Genomic DNA, 9,160 nt, shown 5'->3' with positions numbered 1-9,160 from the left:
TACAGAATGGGGGACAATGCCTGACTCGAGAGCAGTACGTGTGGAAAAGATCTTGGAGTCCTTGTGGAGAGGAAGTTAAACATGAGCCAGGAATGTGATGTGGCGGCAAAAAAAGCCAATGGGATTTTGGCCTGCGTCAATAGGAGCCTAGTGTCTAGATCTAAGGAAGCAATGCTCCCCATGCTCTATTCTGCTTTGGTTAGACCACATCTGGAATATTGTGTCCAATTCTGGGCACCACAATCCAAGAGAGATATTGACTCTAAGCTGGAATGTGTCCAGGGGAGGGCAACTAAAATGATAAAAGGTCTGGAGAACAAGCCCTATGAGGAGCGGCTTGGGGAGCTGGGCATGTTTAGCCTGAAGAAGAGAAGGATGAGAGGAGATATGATAGCCATGTATAAATATGTGAGAGGAAGCCACAGGGAGGAGGGAACAGGCTTGTTTTCTGCTTCCTTGGAGACTAGGACGCAATGGAACAATGGCTTCAAACTACAAGAGAGGAGATTCCATCTGAACATGAGGAAGAACTTCCTGACTGTGAGAGCCGTTCAGCAGTGGAACTCTCTGCCCCAGAAGGAGTGTGGTGGAGGCTCCTTCTTTGGAAGCTTTGAAGCAGAGGCTGGATGGCCATCTGTCAGGGGTGATTTGAATGCAATATTCCTGCTTCTTGGCAGAATGGGGTTGGACTGGATGGCCCATGAGGTCTCTTCCAACTCTAGGATTCTTTGATTCTATGATTCTATGACTCAACATGAGCCAAGAGTGTGATGCTGCAGCAGAAAAGGCCAGTACGATTCCAGGCTGCATTAGGATGAGTCTAGTGTCTGGATGGAGGAAAGTCATATAGCCATGGCTTGACGATATTAAAATATATGGCTGAAGCCAAAAGTGTGATGCAGCAGTAGAAAAGGCCAATACGATTATTCAGGGCTGCATGCATAGGAGTCGAGTGTCTGAATGGAGGAAAGTAATCTAACCATAGTTTGACAACAGTAAGATACATATATGACTCAACATGAGCCAAGAATGTGACGCAACAAAAAACGTCAATGCAATTCTAGGCTGCATCCATAGGAGTCGTGTCTGAATGGAGGAAAGTAATCTAGACAACAGTAAGATATATGACAGAACATGAGCCAAGAGTGTGATGCTGCAGCAGAAAAGGCCAATGCAATCCTAGGCTGGGTCCACAGGAGTCCACAGGAGCCAGATGGAGGAAAGTCATATAGCCACAGCTTCACAATACTAAGATATATGGCTGAACGTGAGCCAAGAGTGGGATGCTGCAGCGAAAAAGGCCAATGTGATTATTCTAGGCCACATCCATAGGCATTTAGTGTCCGGATGGAGGAAAGTCATATAGCCATGGCTTGACAATAGTAAGATATATGGCTGAATCGGAGGCAAGAGTGGGATGCAGCAGCAGAAAAGACCAATACAATTCCAGGCTGCATTAGGATGAGTATGGCATCCTGAAGGAGGAAAGCAATATAGCCACAGTTCACAATAGTTAGATATATGGCTGAAGAAGGAAGGAAGGAAGGAAGGAAGGAAGGAAGGAAGGAAGGAGAAAAAGGAAGTGAGGAAAGAAGGAAGAAAGGGGAAATAAAGGGAAGAGAGGAAGGAAGGAAGAGAAGGAAGAGGAAAGAGTGAAGGAGGGAGGGAAGGAAAAGAAGGGGAAAAGGGAAGAGAGGAAGGAAGGAAGGAAGGAAGGGAAGAAGGAAAGGGGAGGGAGGGAGGGAGGGAAGGAGAAAGGAGGAAGAAAGAGAAGAGGAAAGAGTGAAAGAGGGAAGGAAGGAAAAGAAGGAGGGAAGGGAAGAAAGAAAGGGAAGAGAGGAAGGAAAGAAGGGAGGAGGGGAGGGAGGGAGGAAGGGGAAGGAGGGAAGGAAAGAAGAGGAAAGAGTGAAGGAGGGAGAAAAGAAGGGGGAAAGGAAGAAGGAAAGGGAAAAGAGGAAGGAAAGAAGGAATGAAGGGGAAATAAAGGGAAGAGAGGAAGGAGGGAAAGAAGGAAGAGAAGGATGGGGAAAGAGAAGAAAAAGAGGTGAGGAAAAGAAGGAAGGATGCAAAGAAGGAAGGAAGGAAAGAAGGAGAAAAAAGGAAGTGAGGAAAGAAAGAAGGGAGATAAAGGGAAGAGAGGAAGGAGGGAAGGAAGGAAGGAAGAGAAGGAGGGGAGGGGAGGAAGAAGGAAAAGGAAGAGAGGAAGGAAGGAAGGAAGGAAGGGGAAATAAAGGGAAGAGAGGAAGGAGGGAAGGAAGGAAGAGAAGGAAGAGGAAAGAGTGAAGGAGAGAGGGAAGGAAAAGAAAGGGAAGGAAGAAAGGGAAGAGAGGAAGGAAGGGAGGAAGGAGGGGAGGGAGGAAGGGGGGAAGGAAGGAAGAAAAGAGGAAGGAGGGAAGGAAGGAAGGAAGGAAGAGGAGGGGAGGAAGAAGGAAAAGGAAGAGAGGAAGGAAGGGGAAATAAAGGGAAGAGAGGAAGGAGGGAAGGAAGGAAGAGAAGGAAGAGGAAAGAGTGAAGGAGAGAAGGAAGTAAAAGAAAGGGAAGGAAGAAAGAGAAGGAAGGGAGGAAGGAGGGGAGGGAGGAAGGGGGGAAGGAAGGAAGAAAAGAGGAAGGAAGGAAGGAGGGAGGGAAGGAAGGAAAAGAAAGGGAAGAGAGGAAGGAAGGAGGAGGGAGGGAGGAGGAAGGAAGCAAGAGAAGAGGAAAGAGTGAAGGAGGGAGGGAAGGAAAAGAAGGAGGGAAGGGAAGGAAGAAGAGAGGAAGGAAAGAAGGAAGGAAGGGGATATAAAGGGAAGAGAAGGAAGATGAAAGAGTGAATGAGGGAGGGAAGGAAAAGGAGGGAAGGGAAGGAAGAAGGAAAGGGAAGAGAGGAAGGAAAGAAGGAAGGAAAGAAGGAAGGAAGGAAGGGGAAATAAAGGGAAGAGAAGGAAGATGAAAGAGTGAATGAGGGTGGGAAGGAAGAAGGAAAGGGAAGAGAGGAAGGAAAGAAGGAAGGAAGGAAGGAAGGAAGGAAGGGGAAATAAAGGGAAGGAGGAGAAGGAAGATGAAAGAGTGAATGAGGGAGGGAAGGAAAAGGAGGGAAGGAAGAAGGAAAGGGAAGAGAGGAAGGAAGGAGGGGAGGAAGGAAGGAAGGAAAGGAAGGAAGAAAGAAGGGAGGGAGGGAGGTGAGAAGGGAAGGAGAGAAGGAAGGAAGGAAGGGGGAAGGAAGGAGGGAGGAAGCGACGTGCTCGGAATGCAGAGGAGGAGAGAGCGTTGGGGCAACGGCTCCCCCGCCTGGGTCTCTCTCTGCTCGGGAGCATCCTCCTCCTTCCTTCCTTCCTTCCTTCCCTCCTTCCTTTCCTTCCTTCCTTCCTTTCCTGGTCCCCTTTCCTCTGGTCTCGGGGGCGCGCCTCTGCCTGCCTTCCTTCCTTCCCGGTGTGCGCGCACGGGCGGGGGCGGGGGCGGAGGAGGAGGAGGAGGAGGAGGAGGATGGGGGTCGTGCGGTGGGGCGCGCTGTGGCTCCTGGCCGCCCTCCAACTCCTGCCGCCCGAGGCCTGCCGGGCCAAGTACGTCAAGGGCAGGATCCGCACCAAGGAGGTGAGAAGGCACCCCCCCCCACCCCCACAAACCCGGGAGGAAGAGGAGGAGGGGGAGGAGGAAGAAGGGGCCTCTGGGTCTGGCTATGGAAAGACCCCCCCCCCCCCACACACTCTTTTCCTGCTTATGGGGATGGTGGGGATGATGGAGAAGGCCCCCCTTTTCTGCCTATGAGGATGATGATGATGATGATGATGATGATGATGATGATGATGCTGGGGGTGGTGCTGAAGGGCCTTTCCCTCTTACCCTTCCTGCTAATGTAGATAGTGATGAGGATGATGAGGATGATGAAGAAGAAGGGGAAGTTTGGGTCATGCAAAAGCATCCCCCCCTTTCCTGATGGTGATGGTGAAGATGATAGTGATGAAGAAGAGTCTCTGGGTCTGGCTATAGAAAGACCGCCCCCCCTTTCCTGCCTATGATGATATGATGATGATGATGATGATGATGGTGGTGGTGGTGGTGGTGGTGGAGATGATGAGGAAGGGGCCTTTGGGTCATGGAAAGGCATACTCCCTTTCCTGCCAATGATGATGATGATGGTGATGATGATGAGGATGATGATGGTGATGATGATGAAGAAGGGGCCTTTGGGTCAAGCAAAAGTATCCTTTCTTTCCTGATGATGAGGATGATGGTGATGATGATGGAACTGAAGAAGGACAGGATGGTGGTGGTGGTCTCCCCTTCTTTCCTGCTTATGATGAGGGTGGTGAGGATGATGATGGTGATGATGATGAGGAAGGGGCCTTTGGGTCATGCAAAAGTATCATTTCTTTCCTGATGATGAGGATGATGATGATGATGGAACTGAAGAAGGACAGGATGATGGTGGTGGTGGTGGTGGTCTCCCCTTCTTTCCTGCTTAAGATGAGGGTGGTGAGGATGATGATGGTGATGATGATGAGGAAGGGGCCTTTGGGTCATGCAAAAGTATCATTTCTTTCCTGATGATGATGATGATGATGATGATGATGATGAAGGACAGGATAATGGTGGTGGTGGTGGTGGTTTCTCCTTCTTTCCTGCTTATGATGAGGGTGGTGAGGAGGATGATGGTGATGATGAAGAAGGGGGCTTTGGGTCATGCAAAAGTATCATTTCTTTCCTGATGATGATGATGAGGATGATGATGGAACTGAAGAAGGACAGGATGGTGGTGGTGGTCTCTCCTTCTTTCCTGCTTATGATGAGGGTGGTGAGGATGATGATGGTGATGATGAAACTCAAGAAGGACAGGATGATGAGGAAGGGGCCTTTGGGTCTTGCAATAGCACCCCCCCCCCCCTCCTTGCTTATGATGGTGGTGATGGTGATGATGAAGAAGGGGCTTTTGGAGCATGCAAAAGTTTCCTTTCTTTCCTGCGTTTGATGATGATGATGATGGTGATGATGGTGGTGGTGGTGGTGGTGGTGGTGAAGAAGGGGCCTCTGGGTCTGGCTATGGAAAGCCCCCCCCCCCCTTTTCCTGCCTATGAGGATGGTGGTGGTGGTTTCCCAAAGAAATGAATAGTGATGAAGGTGCCTTGGGTCTTCTTATGATGAGGATGGAATTGGAGATGATGATGATGGTGGTGGTGATGGAGAAGAGGCCTTGGAACTTGCAACAGAAGTCCTTCTTTCCTACTTATGAGAAAGAGGATAGGGATGATGAAGAAGGGGCCTCTAGGTCTGCAATAGCAGCTCCCCTTTCCTGCCTATGATGATGATGATGGTGGTGGTGGTGGTGGTGGTGGTGGAGAAGGGGCCTTGGGTCTTTGCAATAGCAGTTCTTTCCTGCCTATGATGATGGTGGTGGTGGTGAAGAAGGGACCTCTGGGTCTGGCTATGGAAAGTCCCCTCCTTTCCTGCCTATGATGATATGATGATGATGATGATGATGATGATGATGATGATGATGATGGTAGTGGTGAAGATGATAAGGAAGGGGCGTTTGGGTCATGCAAAGCCATACTCCCTTTCCTACAACCACCACCACCAACAACAACGATGATGATGATAGCGATGAAGGGGCCTTTGGGTCTAGCAATAGCTGTTCCCCCTTTCTTGCTTATGATGATGATGCTGATTGTTAGGATGATGATGAAGAAGGGGCCTATGGGTCATGCAAAAGTATCCCCTCTTTCCTGATGGTGATGATGATGATGATGATAATGATGGAACTGAAGAAGGACAGGATGATGAATCATAGAATCATAGAATCAAAGAGTTGGAAGAAACCTCCTGGGCCATAATCCAGTCCAACCCCATTCTGCCAAGAAGCAGGAATATTGCATTCAAATCACCCCTGACAAATGGCCACCCAGCCTCTGCTTAAAAGCTTCCAAAGAAGGAGCCTCCACCACCCCCTCAGGGCAGAGAGTTCCACTGCTGAACGGCTCTCACAGTCAGGAAGATCTTCCTAATGTTCAGGCGGAATCTCCTCTCTTGTAGTTTGAAGCCATTGTTCCATTGCGTGTGTCCTAGTCTCCAAGGAAGCAGAAAACAAGCTTGCTCCCTCCTCCTCCCTGTGGCTTCCTCTCACATATTTATACATGGCTATCATATCTCCTCTCAGCCTTCTCTTCTTCAGGCTAAACATGCCAAGCTCCTTAAGCCGCTCCTCATAGGGCTTGTTTTCCAGACCCTTGATCATTTTAGTCGCCCTCCCCTGGACACATTCCAGCTTGTCAATATCTCTCTTGAATTGTGGTGCCCAGAATTGGACACAATATTCCAGGTGTGGTCTAACCAGGGCTGAATAGAGGGGTAGCATTACTTCCCTAGATCTAGACACTATGCTCCTCTTGATGCAGGCCAAAATCCCATTGGCTTTTTTTGCCGCCACATCACATTCCTGGCTCATGTTCCCCTTCCTCCCCACGAGGACTCCAAGATCTTTTTCACACGTACTGCTCTCCAGCCAGGCCTCATTGTCCCCCATTCTGTATCTTTGCATTTCGTTTTTCCTGCCAAAGTGGAGTCTCTTGCATTTGTCCCTGTTGAACTTCATTTTGTTAGTTTTGGCCCTTCATCTCTCTAATCTGTCAAGATCCCTTTGAATCCTGCTCCTGTCCTCTGGAGTCTTGGCTCTCCCTCCCAATTTGGTGTCGTCTGCAAACTTGATGATCCTGCCTTCTAGCCCTTCATCTAAGTCATTAATCAAGATGTTGAACAGTACCGGGCCCAGGGGGGAACCCTGCAGGTGGTGGTGGTCTCTCCTTCTTTCCTGCTTATGATAAGGGTGGTGGTGAGGATGAAGAAGGGGCCTTTGGGTCATGCAAAAGTATCCTTTCCTTCCTTCCTGATGATGATGGAACTGAAGAAGGACAGCATAATGGTGGTGGTGGTGGTCTCTCCTTCTTTCCTGCTTATGATGAGGGTGGTGAGGAGGATGATGGTGATGATGAAACTGAAGAAGGACAGGATGATGAGGAAGGGGCCTTTGGGTCATGCAAAGCCATAGTCCCTTTCCTACCACCAACAACAATGAAGAAGAAGATGATGATAGTGATGAAGGGGCCTTTGGTTCTTGCAGTAGCAGTCCCCCCTTTATGATGATGATGAAGAAGGGGCCTTTGGGTCATGTAAAAGTATCCTTTCTTTCCTGCTTATGATGATGATGATGATGATGATGATGATAGTGATGGTAAGGGTGATGATGGTGATGATGGAACTGAAGAAGGACAGGATAATGGTGGTGGTGGTGGTGGTGGAGAAGGGGCCTTGGGTCTTGCAATAGCTCTCTATCTTTCCTGCTGATGAGGATGATGGTGGGGATGAAGAAGAGGGTTTGGGGTCATGCAAAAGTATCCCCCCTTTCCTGATGATGATGGTGATGATGATGATGATAGTGAGAGTGATGAAGAAGGGACCTTTGGGTCTTGCAATAACAGATCCTATGAGGATGCTGATGGTGATGATGAAGAAGGGGCTTTTGGGTCATGCAAAGGTCTCCCCTCTTTCCTGATGGTGGTGGCGGCGAAGAAGATGGGGCCTGATGATGATAATGATGATGATGGTGGTGGTGGTGGTGGTGATGGATCTTGCAATAGCAATCCTTCTTTCCTGCTTATGAGGATGGTGATCATGATGATGGTGATGATGGTGATGAAGAAGGGGCCTTTGGGTCTGCAATGGAAAGCCCCTCTCCCCTTTCCTGCTATGATGATGATGATGAGGAAGAAGGACCATTCCATCTTGCAATAGCACCCCCTCTTTTTTCTGCTTATGATGATGATGGTGAAGATGATGAAGAAGGGGCCTTTGGGTCATGGAAAGCCATACTCCTTTTCCTGCCGATGATGATGATGATGATGGGGCCTTTGGGTCTTGAAATAGCAGTCTCCCCTTTCTTGCTTATGATGATGATGCCGATTGTTAGGATGATGATGAAGAAGGGACCTTTGGGTCATGCAAAAGTATCCCCTCTTTCTTGCTTATGAGGATGATGAGGATGATGATGGAACTGAAGGACAGGATAATGATGATGGTGGTGATGGAGAAGGAGCCTTGGGCCTTGCAATAGCAGTCCTTCTTCCCTGCTTATGGTGATGGTGGTGGTGATGATGATGAAGGGGATTTTGGGTCCTGCAAAGGTCTCCCCTCTTTCCTGATGATGATGGTGGTGGTGATGGTGGTGAAGAAGAAGAAGAAGGGACCTTTGGGTCTGCCATAGCAGCCCTCATTTCTGATGCTGATGATGGAACTGGAGGAGATGATGATGATAATCATAACTATAATAGAAGGGGTTTTGGGTCTGACAGGCGTATCCCCGCTTCCCTGCCCAGGATGGGATGGTGAAGAAGAAGAAGAAGAAGGAGAAGGAGGAGGAGGAGGAGGAGGAGGAGGAGGAGGAGGAGGTGGTGATGGAGAAGGAGCCTTGGGTCTGGCAAATGAAAGCCCCTCCCATTCTGCTTAGGATGGTGGTGGTGATGGCAATGATGGAGAAGGGGCCCTTGGGTCTTGCCATAGCTGCCCTCCTTTCCTTCTTATGTTGATGGTTATGAGGATGAAGAAGGGGCCTCTGGGTTTGGCAAGAGCAGCCCACCCCCCTATGAGTATGAGGGTGGTGGTGGTGGTAATGAAGGGCCTTTCCATCTTGCAATAGCCATCCTCCTTCCCTGCTTATGATGATGGTGATGAGGACAAAGGGACTTTTGGGTCGTGGAAAGTTCTCCCCTCTTTCATGATGATGATGGAGGTGGTGGTGGTGGTGAAGAAGAAGGGGCCTCTGGGTGTGGCAATGGAAAGCCCCTCCCCTTTTCTGCCGATGATGATGATGATGATGATGATGATGATGGAGAAGGGGCCTTGGGTCTTGCAATAGCAGTCCTTCTTTCCTGCTTATGAGGATGATGGTCATGATGAAGAAGGGGGCTTTTGGGTCATGCAAAAGTATCCCCCCTTTCCTGATGATGATGATGTTGAGAAAGTCGATATAGAAATTTCCCAAAGAAATAGTGATGAAGGGGCCTTGGGTCTTCTTATGATGAGGATGGAATTGGAGATGATGGTGGTGGTGGTGATGGTGATGATGCAGAAGAGGTCTTGGGACTTGCGACAGAAGTCCTTTCCTGCTTATGAGGATGAGGGTGGTGATGATGAA

The 9,160-nt window shown here is 49.1% G+C and overlaps 1 protein-coding gene across 1 annotated transcript in view; it reads left to right on the top strand.

Annotated features, from left to right (window-relative positions):
* Positions 1-3,192: 3,192 nt before the first annotated feature.
* LOC132780776 (transmembrane protein 145-like) overlaps positions 3,193-9,160 on the top strand; it is a 63,842-nt gene continuing 57,874 nt past the window's right edge. Inside the window, exon 1 of the mRNA XM_067461801.1 lies at positions 3,193-3,570. Coding sequence (XP_067317902.1) covers positions 3,463-3,570 — 108 coding nt within the window. The 5' untranslated portion in view covers positions 3,193-3,462. The remainder of the gene's footprint in view (positions 3,571-9,160) is intronic.

Source organism: Anolis sagrei, chromosome Y (genome assembly GCF_037176765.1).
Source record: "Anolis sagrei isolate rAnoSag1 chromosome Y, rAnoSag1.mat, whole genome shotgun sequence".
In the NCBI taxonomy this organism is placed as follows: domain Eukaryota; kingdom Metazoa; phylum Chordata; class Lepidosauria; order Squamata; family Dactyloidae; genus Anolis; species Anolis sagrei.
This window is presented reverse-complemented; position numbering and strand designations above follow the sequence as displayed.